The following is a 16296-nucleotide window of genomic DNA, read 5'->3' on the forward strand; positions in this document are numbered from 1 at the left end:
TTCAAATATATGTTCCACGTACTGGTACACATATGATTGACTAAATTTTGGCTGTGGTAGTCTACTATCAACCAAGGCGGACAAAGGGTTAATGAGTCAACGATGTGCAGCTTGCAGGGGGTGTTATTGGTAATATTGAGACTGCTCATGCAGTGGGTTTCCAGCTGAGGACATCCGTCTCATCATAACATGTGGTGTAAGGTGTTACAATGAATGACTAACTAAATTTTCTATGTAATAGAAGGTCAATAGCAGATAAATTAATAACAAGTACATGTACACCAGGGTCACCTTCCAAGTGTATGTAATGTAAGTGTATGGACCTAAATGTAAATTGGAGGCATGTATTTACTGTACTTGTATAACCTAGCCATGATTAGTGATTACAGTTTGGTGATAACACTTTAGAGATATGATTTTACACAGAAAATAATTGAAATAACTTCAAGAGCAATTTAAAGATTTTTCTGTTTGTTTGTGTTCTTTTGTTGCCTGTCAGATGTACATTATGTACAGGTATGTAAGAATAATCTGGTTAGTGGTCACATCTATACATTAAATAAGGAGGGTACAGGTTGTAAGGTGTTATCCTAGAACAGTACAGGCTGTAAGGAAGAAAAAAAGAAATACAGGTAATACAACATGTACAGTACTGTACATCTTGATTATTATCAACAATATGTGTATTGTACACTATACATGTTCATGTACACTGTACAGTACACGTAAAGTGTATGAACACTGCTATTTTTCAAAGAATATGCCATATTGATTCAACATTTTCACTGCTTTGATTCTTAGTACACTTACTGGTACATGTAGTTTGCAAATTGTGTGGTTTCTGGAAGGCGTATTGTTGTACAGTTCGCAATGTATTGTACAGTTATATTATACAGTAATTGTATGTGGTAGAATAAGCATACAGTATCCATATTGATCTCTTTTTGACTTATTGTTAATTTTTCCACAGATCATTGCACATTCTTTCAGGGGGAGGCACACAAAAGAATGTCAGGTGAGATGAACTGTGTGACTTTCTTTGAAATCGAAGCCAAACAGTTATTAGCACGTCTGACCTCTTAGTCATTATACTGTGCATACACATTGCACACTCTATGAATCAACATAAAGGTTCTGTACATGTATGAACTGAAAATGAAATCAACCTGTCAACTTCTCTGTACACAACGGTAAAATAGTACAGCAAAATAAAGTTATTAATCTTTAAATAATTTTAAAATTAAAAACTACTGTAAATGTCCATGCAAATATGTACATGTACAAGTACATTCATAAGGCATAATTTTTTCTATGGTATTAAGTTCTACAAATAAAATGTACCAGTATACAGTGTACATATACAGACATGTAGTAATCTTGCTCCTTGAGACATTTAAATATATGTACACAAGTATGTATTGAATGAAGAAAACGAAAGCTAAACAGAAAATAAGAAAAAGAAGAAAAGACAGAAGCAGTGGACTTAGAGTTACACTGCCAAAGAATTTTGAAACAGACTACCAGTACTTTATACAGTAGTATCATTTATGCACTGGGACAGTTTCAGAATCACTCTTTTGTTCTGATTCAGCATATATCATAATGTACCTCATTCAACAAACAGTGTTTTTTTGTGTTTTTTTGTATTGTTTGTCAATGAGTAACCACAAAGATGTCTAACCATGTACATGTATACTAGTACACCTTATCGGGGAGACAAGACAATCAACAGGAAGTGGTGCAAAAATATGTCGGCTTTTGTAAAGCCATTCTTTGATCTACAGGTACATTTGTAAATCATGCACCAAGATTTTGCAAGATTCCTTTATAATGTTAACCATTTTACGGACACTTTATTCACTTTTGTTGGTTCAACTTGTGTATTTCCATTTTTTAATTTAATTAATACAAGTACCTGTACATACGAACACATTGTTAGTATATCTTGGTTATTTTCATTAATACAAACATCAAATATTGTAAAAATAAAAAACACACATATAATGTTGTATGCTAAAATTAATAGAACAGTACTTTAAAGGTACGATATCCCATTTGCAGCCAACATCAAATTCTGTAGAACTTTACAGGAATTATGAATATGTCATGTACATGTACAGTAGGTCTACCCTATTTGCAAAAGTTAAACGTTAGCAGTGTCCTATTACCGGTATTCATATTATGCAAGGAACTTCACTGTCAATGTCAGACACTGTATTAAGTGACTGACTGACATCTTTTTTTTTCTTTTGTAATAACATACATAAAATGAGCTGTAAAGGCACATGTCACCGGACTGAGGATCACAAGGTCCGCGGTTCAAGTCTCACCACGTACATGTAGTTGTAGTTTCAGCTGTGTCCGTAGTCTTAACTTCATGTACAAGTTTAAAATGTCATGGTAACAAACATTAACAGCATAACAATCCCATATTAAAGTCAAAAGTTAAAAGGCGGGCGACAGGAAACTCAGCATTGAGTTATAAGGGCCTTATTATTATCATTATATGCTAGACACAATTTGACACATGTATGAGCAAATGAATCGGTATTCTATAAACTTAAACTTAAACTAAAGCCAATCTACTGTCCATCCTCTGTCCATCCTCTGTCCCTCCAAACAAAGTTGATCGATTTACACCGCCACCTACCGTACTCATCACATATATTAAAAAGTTGTCACAGTGTGATTTGGAATCTTGCCTTTTTCAACTACCCGCAACATGCCAAAGGATGCTAATTTGGAAAGATGCCGGATCCAATCGCATTACCCCATCTTGTACTGGTAGTTTCATTTTTATCCACTTCTTTTAAAAAATTGACAAGTTTTTTTACTTTGTCATCCTGTCCTTTGTTTTTGGAGGAGGGGAGGGGGGCTACAGTGTATATCAAAAGTTTCATTGTTAATCAAATCTTGAGTTACTGAACGTGATATGGATGCAGTTCTTTTACTAGTATGGTGGTGTGACTATAGTTCGCACGTGACCCAAGTTCGCTATCTCAAAAAATCTGTAATGGAAAGGGGAACATAAAATTACCCAGAGACAATATTTTCTTTTGAATTGGGTGCGAAATTATGAAAATATTGACAAAATATCTGCAAATTTTGCAGACATTTGAGTCCACTCCAAACAAATATTAACTTAACGATAAAGGTCTGGAAATCTTGATTTTGAGAGCAGATATCCTCTAAATTGTAAGTAAAAAGTGGTACCAACTGATTGTAATGATATCTTGCCTTGCAAGTTATGAAATTACCTTATTTTCGATAAATCAGCTGTAAACTCCTGTGCGCGAAGTAAGGTCTAGTTGTTTTTATGACTTTTTTAGTTGCAGCGCACTACCGATCTGACATTGAATTTTTAATCTTAGACCGCTAGACTATATCTCTGGAATCCTTTTACAATAAATGTTCTAATTTCTACCTGAACCAACTTTGCCGTCCATTTTGTAATAATTAAAATCAGCATCAGCATCAGCATCAGTATACGGAAGTGTGAGGTGATCCTGTTGAAACTTCCGGTCGTTTCATTGAGTGGTGCTTCGTTCGAAAAAGAACCTTAACTATTTTTGCTCGCATGGCGGGTGGACGCACAAATAAATTTTATGGAAGCATTTGGTGCTGAGAGGACCAGTGCTTGTCCAATCTAATCTTGAAAGAAGTGATTGAGGATGAGGAGATGACAGATGTAGGAAGACTATTCCAGGATTCTACTACTCAAATAAATAAATAAATTTGTGTAGAATATGAGAAATCATAGATCGTATCACATTGTTTAATATCTCAAAATCTCCGCAAACTTTGGTCACCCCTTCATAGATCTAGTTACTTTAAAAAGTATTTCAATTAGACTAGACCTAGCCTATAAATTTAGATCTCGATCTACAGACTTCCAGTAGCAGTAGATCTAGACTCTAGAACTAATCAGAATATCTATTTGTTAGATCAAGTTATGAATCATAAAATATACAATAGTTTGCGTGAGGTCTTATGATCTTGAATTTCTTTTGCAGTTCTTTAGTTTAATTGACTATGAACATGACAATAATAATGAAATTGACACGATCAGAACAAAATGACGAGACCCGAGGTGCTCCATTGCTCCCTCCCTGCAGCAATTTCTCTTCTGCACGTTTATTTTGAATCATTCATCTAACCTATAAAAAAAAGAGGTGTTCATTATTAAACAAGTCTATACAGGGTTTAATTTATTAAATAGTCTATATTAAATGAGTTAATTTAGTTAAGATGTTATTTGATTCAGCATCATTCTACTTACAAGCTCTCTGCGAATGGCGTCGTTGGTTTCGTTTTTGTGAGAATGTGTTCTGCGACTGAAAATCCAAAATAACTGTTCTCCGGTCCTTCTTTGATGACTGGCAATCTTGTTTCAAAGTTAAAACATAAAGTTCTCTCTACAACTGCTACTAAAACACACAAAATTGTCGCCAAAGCGACGGGTATCTTCGTCATTATTGATGATGATTCTGTCCTCTACACTGAAAGCCGCGGAGTTACGCTGTCAGATCTCCGCCAACGATAAGCTGATGTAAACTTCGCCGGTCCCACTCGTGCAGGCATCTGCTAGAACACACCCAAATGACAGCAGAGATTGCGGGCTAGGCTAGATGGCTCCGATTACTCATGCTAATGATAGCTTGTGTATGTATAGTTTCGGTATCGCGGATGAATCCATTTAGCAAGTATGCTCATGTAAACAAAATAAACAAATTACTTGAGAGATTTTAGATTGAATTGATGCTTCATTAGTTATGATAACACAAATATGATATACCGTGACTGCAATGAGATGTAATTCTTGTGTACCTATATAGATTTGTGGCTCAAAGTTTGATAACAATATAAAGCTATTTTAGTATAGTGCACTGATATTTTGTTTATTTGATTTGCATTTCGGTTCTGAGAGGTCATGTAGAAAATTATACAGTGCAATACGAATGTACAGCTGTAATATACAGTCGAACTTCCATGTCATTTCCACTGTAGATTGCATGCATTTCACAGTGTTTTAGGAAGAACATCTTTATTGTATTTTGAACTTTTGTAATATTCTCCTCATTTCGAAAATGTTGTCATCCATGCTTAAGGAGCATCAGGCAAAGCAGGTTTCTAGGCGAGAAGTTCAAGGTAAATTGATAATTATATCTAGTTTACAATTCCTGTTCAGTATCATGAAGATTTACTTGTCGATCACACTCACTATCATGTCCTTGATATATTTATAATTGACAGAAAAATCTGTCTACTTGGAGGATTTCTTGAAACATATTTTGTCTTTTTATTGTAGGAGAGGAAATTGGTGAAACCAGATGTATTCCCAGGGGAACATTGCATATCCCTGAACAAAAGAAACTGATTTTTTGGTCTAGAATGAATATTCTATTGTAATTGTGTATGTGTTGCTGTCGTAAAGACTTGTTATATTCTATTCACTGTCTTCGAAGCTTTTTAATCAGAATTTTACAATCATGTGGATGTGTTTGTTGAGTATAGATGAGTATATAATAAGACAGGTCTCGATCAGTATTTATCCACAGTAGACAGGTTGCATTCATTTCATTGTAATGAATATTTTGCTAATTCCACATCCTATAGGACCAAGATTTATGTTGTGACATTTCTTTCAACAGAGAAGAGGAAGAAGGAAGCTGCTGTTGCTGCTACTGCTGTCACAAGGTCTTTGGTGGAGAATCTAAACAGCAGGTTCGATATAATTGTGTCTTTCATCAACTCTGTTACCTTTAAAGCCCCACTGCACTACTTATAGCTACTTGCGCCCTCTATATATAGCAAACAATGCCTAAGCGGTGACCATTGATACCCCACGGTCCCCTTTTTCTTATGTTAATTGAGAGCTGATTTGATGAGATAACCGCCTGTCAGTGACCATGCAGGGAGGTGTAATCCCTCCTGGCCAAACTAGTGCGGATAGGCTTTAACAAATATTGTTGTTGCAAAATACATAAGGAGACACAATGGCTCAGTGATAGAGCAGCGGTGTCGTAACCTGGGACCCGTTTCACAAAGCCTTTTTTTAATGACAAATGACAAAAATCAGTGAAAAATCTGCTGATAACCAATCAGAACCAAGGATTTCACTAGCTTACAACGAAAACTGTCATTTGTCACTGATGATAATTTTTTTGAAATGGAGCCTGGGAGGTCCTGGGTTCGAAACCAAGTCAATGCGCTAGTGCCCTTTGGTTGAAGCCCCACTATACTACTTGTAGCTACTTGCTCCCTCTATATAGAAAACTTCCCCAATCGGTGCCTGTTGGTCCCCCATGATCCTCTTTTTTTTATGTTAGTTGAGAGCTGAGTTAATGAGATAGCCACCTGTCAGTGACCTCGCTGTGTGGTCTAATCCCTTCAGGCCCAGTAGTATTGACGGTCTTTAAGGCATTAATCCTCATTACCGAGTCCTTCGGAGAGCACTTAAGGCCTTCGGTCCTCTGGTTGCTTACTTACAAGCATACTACATGTACATGCTTTCTCAATGAGTCAGATAAAACAAACCAAAACAATAAAGCTTTAGATTAATGCAATGACATAGCATTGAGAGATAGATTAAATGGAGTCTTCACATGTTTGCCTTCTATGTTGAACATTATTTAGGCTGAAATGAGGATTAGAACTTCAATGATTGAATGATTTGTAGACAAATGAAACAAAACATCAAGTTGTTTTTTATGACTATACTGTTCATGTACTTCAGGTCATAAGATCATCCACTATAGATTTATTTATGGATGCTAAAAGATCCCATTAATTGATGCTGCTGTGATCTATTCAATTTCAAATCTTTGTCATTCAACCTACATTTATTGTGTGGTAGATAGTATTCACCTACTAAAAGTAGACAGTTTGCTCTTTCCATTGTCTGTCCCTAAAACCTGTTTCTATTAAATCTCCTAATCCCTTCTATTTTTTGGTTCCTAACGCTATTCTGTATTCATGTTTAGTAGATGGGATAGGATTACAATCTGACCTTTATTAAACCTATTGCAAACAAAATTAAATTAAATGGTATTAAATGAGTTCACCTGCGATTCATAAAAGCAGGATTTATCACCTTTTTTTGTTACTTGTTAGCCAGTGGCTGTTATCATCAAAGGAGTCTCATTATAAATTCAAGCTCAATCTTTATTATTCCCTGAGTACAAAGCCTTTCTCAGAAGTGTACTGGTATAATAATATTGTCTTTAAAAAAAATTATTATATTTTTTTTTAATTAACAAATTGTCATGATCTCAAAATTTTAAAATGCACCAACATAGGATGAAAGAAAACCCCAGCATTTTTCTTCTGATTTGCTCCCTTTTCCAAGAAAAATATTTGAATTTCATGAACACCTTTGTCCCAAGTAGTTGAACTTTTACTTGACATTATATCTCAAATCAAAGAGTGTAATGCTATTATATTGTATGACTAACTGATTTCATGTGAACTCTATTTGTTTGTACAGAGTAGCTATTGCATACAACAATGAGAAGAGACTTGATTCAGAGACGAAGCAACTTCAGGCCAACTCTGGCCAGTTTGCTAAACAGAGTATGCAGTGGTTGTCTCTAGTAGAGAACTTCAACCAAGCTTTAAAGGTTTGTGAATGATGTCTTTTCTCTTCGACAAAGGCTTGTTTTTCTTCTTGAAATTCAAAAGTGATGCATTTTTATGTCATTGTGAACTTGATATCATCAGATGCCTTTTCTGTTATTAGATGAATAAGAGAAAGAAATAAAATGGCTGATTAAAAACATGTCTAATAAAGTATCAGTTAGTGCCTTTGTGCTACATGTTTGTAATGTAAAGATGGTAACACAGCAGAATTCAAACACGCTTTATAGCCTGCCTTGGGATGGCTTCTTCTACCCAATTACAATTACAACATTTCTTTTTATTGTCATGTGTATTCTTCCTTATTTTTTCATACAGGAACTTGGAGATGTTGAAAACTGGGCTCGGAGCATAGAGACAGATATGCAGACGATAGCAAGTGCTTTAGAATATGCATACAAAGGTTATAATCCTTATTCTTGTATGAGGTTAAGGACATTTTAAATAACTTGATAGAAAATAATGCAAACATTATAGAAACGTCACAATATTGTTTTCTAGATTGAGTGGGGGGGGGGGGGCAGGGGCTTAGCAAGACAGAAACAGGCTGTTCCATGCTGAAGGGGGTCTGGGGCTTATCATAAATGCATTGTGACAAAAAAATGAAGTAGTGGTCACAAATTCGCAAATTATGATGATGACTTCTGAATTAGTACTGACACATGCATCTTGCCACTCATGATCCTTGCTATATTAACTTTCACCCTGAATTCAGTAAATTTGTTAACCGGCTAGATGTCCATGAGAAATATGTTTCAACAATTTTAACTATAAACAGGTTTACTAACATAAGCAAAGTGTATGCATACTTTTTAATAACAAAGGTTGTTCTCAACAAATTGAAAGGCTTGCCCAACATAGCAACGCATAATGGAAGCAGATTGGATTCCAAGTATTGTAGTTTATTCACCAATAACAGGTTAAAGGTTAATACATTGTCACTAGGTCCCAGGAAAGGGACAATCCATAAATTTGAATATGTTAGTAAACCGGATAATTGCTCAAGCAAGATGGTCATTAAAAACATTTTCTTTTTTGTTACCCCTTCACATTCTCTTTCTAGATACAAGCTAACATCCTCCAAAGATTCTCCAATGATGATGATGATCTTGATCTTGGATTTTCCAGTCACACCAAAGAAGAAGTGGACTATTTCTATTGAGCAAAATGGACAAACCTGACTTTGTAATTTTGTTGTGATGAGGATCAAAAGTAGTGCTATTGATTGCATACTCAACACTGTGGAACAAGGTCGGATGTGAGATGTCAGACACTGACTGCAGAATTTGTTTAGAGGGATCCTGTAACTTTGTCTCAGATTCTGAAACAAAATCCTGGATTAGCTCATGCTGCAATGATAATTATAAACCTTTAGGTCAGTCAGGAACCCCATGACTTTTACAAGCCGATCGCCTGTCTGATTATCAAGATATTCATGATTGGAAATCAAAACCAAATTTTGTGTTTGCCAAACGGTTTTCATAACACTACGCTCTATTGGGGAAAACGAGGATGGTAAAACCGGTCACTCAAAGATTTTTACTATTTTGAGGCACTTCTTGATCATTTAGATGCTCGATTTTTTTTTTGTAGGGCTTCAATACTACACCATATACCAGACACTGATAACACATAGGGCCGTCGATCTCAGATTTAACATTGTTAAACGATCCTTTTAATTACTGTGCTCTTTCTACAAGCAAAAAATGTGATTTGATTAATCTACCAGTGGCAACTGGAGGATAGTGTAACCAACATTTTCATGCTTTTAGGCACTTGTCTTACTACTGGTCTTACAAGTTGCAATTATAAAGGGCCTTTTTGTTGGATGGGGGCCCCAAAAGTAAAATTATGTCATAAAGCTCCTCCTACCAGATATATTTTTGTCTATCTACCAGACATCTGCAGAGCCACTTGATCTTTTCCTTTGTGATTTTAGGGATGTTTCTTATTTCAAGGCTAGGGTTATCTGCGATCGTGTCCAATAAGTTACATGGGCTTTTTTTTTGGGGGGGGGGGGTAGGCCTCCTGCCGATAGAATCCAATGTAACTTGTTCTTAGCACTACAGCAGTGATGGTAAGTCATGCCTGGTATAGTCGTGGGTGTGGGGGGTTGAAATTCAAATCATAGTTCAGTGGTACCCCCACTATAGTACACATGCTCTATTAATATATTGGAAAGAGAAAATTATATTTGAAACTTTATCTGTTCTTGTTGAAAATTATGCCTGTGGAAAATGATTGTTTGGAATCACTTTTCATTATTGATATACTTCAATTTCTGTATTATATTTTGTGTAAATTCTCTTTAAAAAAGTGACAATAAATATGATATTTCAACATAGCTCCTTTTCTTCCTGAGTTGTTCTGTTTTCTGCACTCTCATCCCCCCCCCCCCCCCCCCCCCCCGCTTTCTCTCTCTCTCTCTCTCTCTCTCTCTCTCTCTCTCTCTCCATTCATTCCTCTCTGTCCTCTCTTCCTCTATTTTTCAAGTAACCCCTCCACCTCTCTCTAAGCTCTACCACCTCTTAAAGTCTGACAATTTCTGCATACACATGTATATATTTAAAGAACATTTTCCTTTACAGACAAAAGTAAATTACCACCATAAATCTACACATTATCAATTTATTTCATTTTAGAAAAGGTATACACATAAAAACCCACATGGTCATAAATGCATCTCAACTTGGACGAGCTTAAATAAGGGGACATCCCTCTTGACTAAGGTCACCGCCATCAAAGGCCAAGAAAACTAAAGATTCTGGGCCCTGTTTCATAAAACTTGTTTTTAATAACAGATGCTATAATTCTATGATAAATTAGCTCTCAGCCAATCAGATGTCACGATTTCAGTAGCTTATAACAGTTATTGTATCTTGTTCTTGATAGCAAGTTTTATGAAACAGGCCCCTGGTGTAATGGGCCTTCTGATTACTATGCCCATGAGACAAGCATTTAGGCCTAGATATATAAATATTTGAAAGATTGCAAGACTGTTGGTCCACACGACCAATATCTTCAGTCTTGCAAGGTCAACTGAGCTGTACAATTGAGAAAAAAAAATTGTCATCAGGGCACCGTTTTGTGAAACTGTCACAAGTACAAGTTCACAAACATCCAATTGAAACGCGTGTAAAATTGGATAGTGTTCTGATGGGTTGACGGCGAACTTGTACTTATGACAGTTTTGTGAAAGGCTGCACTGCTTTCAAAGTTTACCAATCGCCTATACAAAATAATTTGTGTATACTGGTAGCTAGAATGTAAGAAATAAACACTTCAGTTGTCATTTTACAGGTTAACGGTTGAGGAGTATGAAGGAAATAAAGGATAACATAAAACGGCATGTATTGAACCCAAGTCCAACTTCAGTTCTGTGCACACTCTATTCTCTGCGTATGCGTACATCAACTACTCAACTGACAAGGTTCTATGCCTGCAAACTAGCTAAAATGATACATGAACAGTCGTAATAAATACTTGCTTGATTTAAATCTGTTTTGAAAAACAAATAGATGGGAATTCAGGAATATCATGATACACTCAATGAATTCATTAAATAAACATGTAACTCATTTCATTCTCAATTAAATCCATCTAAATGTTGTCCTATTTTTTTTTAAATGCAAATAAATTAATTTTACCTGTAAATGCAGAGCTACATGTATATGTAGGTGTAAGCAATAGCATGCATAAAATCAGTTAATACATAATGGCAAACATAACATCTTAGAATCATATATATGCAATTATGCATGATAATAAATTTCTTGTTAATTTCTATTCTCCAATCTTCCAAACTTCTTTTCCAAAAGTAGAAACAAATGTAATGTATGTGAGCTTGTTAAAAGAAGATGCACAAATAAATATAAATTTACTCATACAACAAATTAAAATGTTCATGTTTAAATTTGAATCGACCTCACATTGAATTCATTCTGGCAACATTTGCTCCAAACTTTATCTCTTTCAAGACTTGCAACGTCAGGGCTGCAATTGAATTGAAGGCTGAGTTAAGGGCTCAGTAAATGCCTAGAGTTTGGTCAAGTGTTGAAGACAGGGATATGATTATTGCAGGAAAGTGAATAAAGAGACAAAAAGAGAAAGAAGAAAGGGAGAGGGGAGACAGAATAACAAGAAGATAGTGCAACCATCTCCCTCATTCTACATCCATCCATCATCCTTGCCCCATCAAAAACTGGACCCTTCTTACGTCACTCATAACAAACCTCTGATCTCGTGAAACACAATGGTTTATCCATATTGCTTCCTCACTTTTCAAAAGACGGATGAAATGTCAAGTTTTTGTTCCACCCTGGTATCTATTTTGAATGACACCGCTCAAGGAAACTGATAGCAATCAGGATCAGTCTACGTACTCTAGGATCAGGACACCATGTTTTCATTACCAGGGGTAATACTTCCTTTGGACTGAAGACAGAGGTTTCTCTCTCTAGGGTATTGTGTCAGCAAAGATAGACACAATTCTTTCCATCATTTGTCTAAGATTGAAGTTTCTGTCAGATTTTGATTTCACATCATCATGACCCATCTTCAAGGGTGCTCAGTTCTTCTTCAAAGGCGTCTTTCCTCGAAATCTTCTCCAGTTGCTCTTTGGAAGGTTGTGCTACTTCTCCGCTGGCTATCTTGGCTTCCAGCTCCTCAATCTGCCGGATCTTCTTCTTAAGGTTCTTAATCCTCTTCTGCGGATCCTGCACGGCTGGTGCGGACTCCGCGCCCCCGCTCACGCTGACCTCCTGAACCCCCTTCCTAAGCTGTTCTACGTCACCATTTTGAACTTGAGCTGATTCTCCCTCATCCTGCTTTTCTTTACGTTTCTGGCGCCGTTTCTCGTTCTTCTTGGAAGCCTTCGAGAGCTGCTGTTTGGATTCTTCTACATGTACCTTTGCGGGAGCTGGATCTTCATAGACTCCTGGTGGAAGCCTGGGTTTACTGCTGACCCACTGCTTGCCTTTGCTCTCATACCTGTGAGGAAGATTTTTTTAAAGGCATCGTTTAACAATGTTAAATCTGAGATGCACGGCCCTACGTGTTATCAGTGTCTGTGATATGGTGTTTTATTGAAGCCCTAAAAAATTGCGCTTCAAAACGATCAAGAAGTGCCTCAAAAGAGTAAAAACCTTTGAGTGACCAGTTTTACCATACTCGTTTTCCCCAATAGACTGTAGTGTTATGAAAACCGTTTGGCAAACGCAAAATTTGATTTTGATTTTCAATCATAAAATAATATCTTGATAATCAGAAATGCGATTGGCTTGTAAAAGTCATAGGATACATGTATGACCTAAAGGTATACATGTATAATTATGATTGCAGCATGAGCTAAATCTAGGATGTTTTAAAGAAGAATCTGAGGCAAAGTAACCCAATCCCTTTAAAGAGTCAGACATTGTATTGAGTGGGCTTCTAAGAATTACAGAGAAACCGGCAGATATAAACTGCTCAAGCGAGACAGAAAATACAGACACCTCAAGGAATACATGAAATACAGTCTTATTAAAACCTTGGTCACAAATGCCATTACGAACTGCTACAAGCGCCGTACAAACAATTTTCAGACCATGTCAACTCGGGAACACCATGGAAAAACAGGGAGATTCGTACGAAAACATTGTTCGTATGAACCTGTGTGACCATAGCTTTAGCAGACGGTCTTTATGTACAGGTTACTTTAGTAAGGGTTTCAGAAAGAAAGATTGTTCAAGAGAAGTTTAAAAAAACCGGTGGTCTTTATAGATAGACCACGTTCAAAGAGTATATGTAGCAGCCACCTGTATAGGGAGACCCCATTTATACATGTACATGTAGCTTCTCTTGAGAATTGTTTCCGATTGAAACATGTATTACAAGAACTTGTACATTAAGACCACCTGCTCCTAAAGACCCCTTTTCATGTCTCCCTCGACTGGTCGTTATATACAGGTTTCACTGTACAATTTTTAATGTTTCTTGAGAGCTACATGTAAGTTAGCAGTCTCTTAGCAGATTAACAAGTTAACAAGGTATTCTAGTAAACAAAGATTGAAGAAATAAAAACATGACTACCGTACAATTGAAGTGATTACTGAGAGCTATGTCACAGAGAGGACTATTTATGTCCATCTGGGCAGAATCTCACAAATCCGTCATAAGTACAAGTTCGCCGACATCCCATTGAAACACATGTTAAACATTTCAATAGGATGTCGTTGGACTGGTACTAATGACGGTTTCGTGAGACGCTGCCCAGAATAACAGAGCCCCTCGAGTTCATTGTATACTTACAGTGGAACCTCTTCCTGGGGTACATATCCAGGTCTGACCCTCCTTGGTTTCCTCCATGTGCCATCAGGTCTTTGGGTAGCTGGCAGGTACTGACCTGTAAAGGAACAGAAAGGGAACAAGCTTTATTAGGCTGAGGCAAGAGGACTAGTTCACGCACACTCGCAAGGTTTCTCAAGGCACACGCACTGCATTTGCTCAATTTAGCTAACTCCCTGCTCACAAGCCTTTTACACTAATCGCTATTATCATAATAAAGTAAGTATCAAATTGGGAACGCAAAAACATTGCACGTGTATTTGCCACCTGTATTTGCACATATTTGGGTGTATTTGCATATCAGGCAAAACCAACATTGTAAACTCTCATAGGACGTCAGTGTTTTTGTAATGTAAATTGCATGTTAGCTCATTATCATCAAGAACATTATCATCTTCGGTCAATTGAAGGAGACGAAGAAGAAGAACATATGGACGGAGGAACTTCCAAGGAAGGTAAGCAAATCGATCTCACTCTATTATTACATTTACATCTTTTGAGTCAAATTCTTGACCTTTTCAAAGTGCTTTGTATAAGAAAGAAGAGTCCACAGGCAAACTCTGAAGCCACGATGCAAAATAACATGTTGGACGGGTTCAGACGCATTTATGTTTTGTTTACATGCCTCTTCACGCAGGGGTATGGATGCCAATTAGGATATCATATTTTACATTATTACCTAGCCCTTAATTAAGGCTATTTCATGAGAAGGAAGACGAGTCCCCTAGCTAACTTGGCGAAGAAAGTGTGCAAGGTTTGTTGGGTGCGGGAAGGGGCGATTAACAGTAGGGGTGCTGGTCCGAGAATGAGGTTCGTCCGCATGACAAATCGCCTCCTAAAAAATAAGGATCATCTTTTTTCTTCGGCGCTCTGCGGGTTTTGGGTTACCGATCCACGCGCTGGCGATGCGATAAGACGGATTTCACGTAATAAAATATCCTCATTCACTGTCTACTTTTATGGGTCGTCCGTCTTCCCAAGGATTTATCGCTCATACTCATAGTCATAACGTGCAAAGTCAATGTAAAATGCGTCAAGAAAATTGTTGTAGAACTTTATTTTCGCATCGCCAATGCGCGGATCAGAAATCAAAATCTTCAGCGAAAATGCGGGCGATCCTTATTAATATTATTGCAGACAAAGTCAAGTGTTTATGAAGACGATCTTCCTTTGTGCGGATGATCCTTATTCTCGGACCAGCGCCCCTACTGATTTAGAATTAGCATTTGAGATGTTGGGTATGGGCGCCATGCCATGATGAATAGGTGATATCAATGTCATATTTCATATTTTCTTCAATTCTACGGCAAGAGTTGTGAATTCTAACACATAGATCTAGTACAACACAAAACATAACACAAAAAGGAATATGTTGGACCACACTGAAAAACTTTTCCCATTCATTCATGCAAATTGCAATGGTAGTGTCGCTTAAATCTACTGAATTAATCACAAATTGATTGAATTGAAAGTATACTCCCAGTTTAAATACTTAAATGTGAGTCTGTATGTAACAGTGATTTTTTTTTTTAAACTAATACTCGCCTGTTTCATCTGTTTCAAGGTTTTCTGTTGAAGCGGACGCCATCTCTCCTCTGATTTTCTCGCTCTCAATGTTCAGCCAAAGTCAGGTCTAGCGCCAACTAACGGCCACTTTTTTGTTATTCCTACTGTGTTTAGATGTGAATGTAAAATCATATTCATGATAATATTAACATGCAGATTATTCTATGTATTGATTTTGTTATTGTTTGTGAAAAGCAATGGAGAAAATGAAATATCATTGGAAAGAGAGAGAAAAAGGAAAAAAAACTTGTCAAATATGGTCTAGCGCTATCTTTTGTTTAAAACATTATAGGAATATCTTCAACACTCATTGCCGTTGGTCTGCTGTTACAATATTTTAAAGTCGTAAACCGATGCAACTTTTAAGTTCTCAAAAGTTTGGTTTAGTTATTGCGTAGTATATTGTATGTAATATTTATACCATGTATACATGAATTATATAGGTTCACATTTAGTTTATATTGAATAAACTTGTGATCAAACGAGTTGTATTTCATATCCATTTGAGTTGTCCATATAATGCATCCCATGAAGAAAAAAGAGATTACAAGGACAAAATATGAGGCAAATAGTTTTTTTTAATATATTTTTTTTAATGCCTTTTTATGTTCATGCCTTTTTCATGCATGCATGTTTCATGCTTTATTTGATGTAAATAGTAAAAGCTCTTTTGTATTATTTAGCTGTGAATGTGAAATCATATTCTATATAATAATATTAACATGCAGATTATTTTATGTATTGATTTTGTTACTGTTTGTTATTATACTT

General features: G+C 36.4%; 3 protein-coding genes across 4 annotated transcripts in view; 1 reads left to right on the top strand and 2 right to left on the bottom strand.

The window, feature by feature from the left end:
• Nucleotides 1-4675, bottom strand: part of LOC590692 (integrin alpha-6) — a 52640-nt gene extending 47965 nt beyond the window's left edge. For both annotated transcript variants that reach the window (XM_030990668.1, XM_030990667.1), the window contains exon 1: nucleotides 4280-4675. In XM_030990668.1, the coding sequence (XP_030846528.1) occupies nucleotides 4280-4473 (194 nt within the window). In that variant the 5' untranslated portion in view covers nucleotides 4474-4675. The remainder of the gene's footprint in view (nucleotides 1-4279) is intronic.
• A 258-nt stretch (nucleotides 4676-4933) lies between these two features.
• LOC590632 (biogenesis of lysosome-related organelles complex 1 subunit 1) lies at nucleotides 4934-8842 on the top strand. The gene is made up of 5 exons (XM_790230.5): nucleotides 4934-5148; nucleotides 5652-5724; nucleotides 7487-7619; nucleotides 7954-8038; nucleotides 8699-8842. Exons 1-5 carry the CDS (start codon nucleotides 5088-5090, stop codon nucleotides 8707-8709), a joined length of 363 nt encoding a protein of 120 aa, XP_795323.2. The 5' UTR covers nucleotides 4934-5087; the 3' UTR covers nucleotides 8710-8842.
• Nucleotides 8843-10230: 1388 nt separating this feature from the next.
• LOC590610 (partner of Y14 and mago) lies at nucleotides 10231-15600 on the bottom strand. The gene is made up of 3 exons (XM_790208.4): nucleotides 15505-15600; nucleotides 13924-14017; nucleotides 10231-12624 (listed from the first exon to the last, which is right to left on the bottom strand). The coding sequence occupies exons 1-3, from the start codon at nucleotides 15545-15547 to the stop codon at nucleotides 12180-12182; spliced, it is 582 nt and encodes a 193-aa protein (XP_795301.2). The 5' UTR covers nucleotides 15548-15600; the 3' UTR covers nucleotides 10231-12179.
• Nucleotides 15601-16296: the final 696 nt, after the last annotated feature.

Source organism: Strongylocentrotus purpuratus, unplaced genomic scaffold (genome assembly GCF_000002235.5).
Source record: "Strongylocentrotus purpuratus isolate Spur 01 unplaced genomic scaffold, Spur_5.0 spur5_scaffold_19, whole genome shotgun sequence".
Classification (NCBI taxonomy): domain Eukaryota; kingdom Metazoa; phylum Echinodermata; class Echinoidea; order Camarodonta; family Strongylocentrotidae; genus Strongylocentrotus; species Strongylocentrotus purpuratus.

Bases quoted from the DNA above. Each gene is read 5' to 3' on its own strand.
- LOC590632 (XM_790230.5), top strand. From the start codon at position 5,088: ATGTTGTCATCCATGCTTAAGGAGCATCAGGCAAAGCAGGTTTCTAGG. The intron at 5,725-7,486 runs GTTCGATATAAT...TTGTTTGTACAG, and splicing joins GTGGAGAATCTAAACAGCAG to AGTAGCTATTGCATACAACA. The intron at 7,620-7,953 runs GTTTGTGAATGA...TTTTTCATACAG, and splicing joins ACTTCAACCAAGCTTTAAAG to GAACTTGGAGATGTTGAAAA.
- LOC590610 (XM_790208.4), bottom strand. From the start codon at position 15,547: ATGGCGTCCGCTTCAACAGAAAACCTTGAAACAGATGAAACAG. The intron at 14,018-15,504 runs GCGAGTATTAGT...GTTCCTTTACAG, and splicing joins CCTTGAAACAGATGAAACAG to GTCAGTACCTGCCAGCTACC. The intron at 12,625-13,923 runs GTAAGTATACAA...TCTTCCTCACAG, and splicing joins CCCCAGGAAGAGGTTCCACT to GTATGAGAGCAAAGGCAAGC.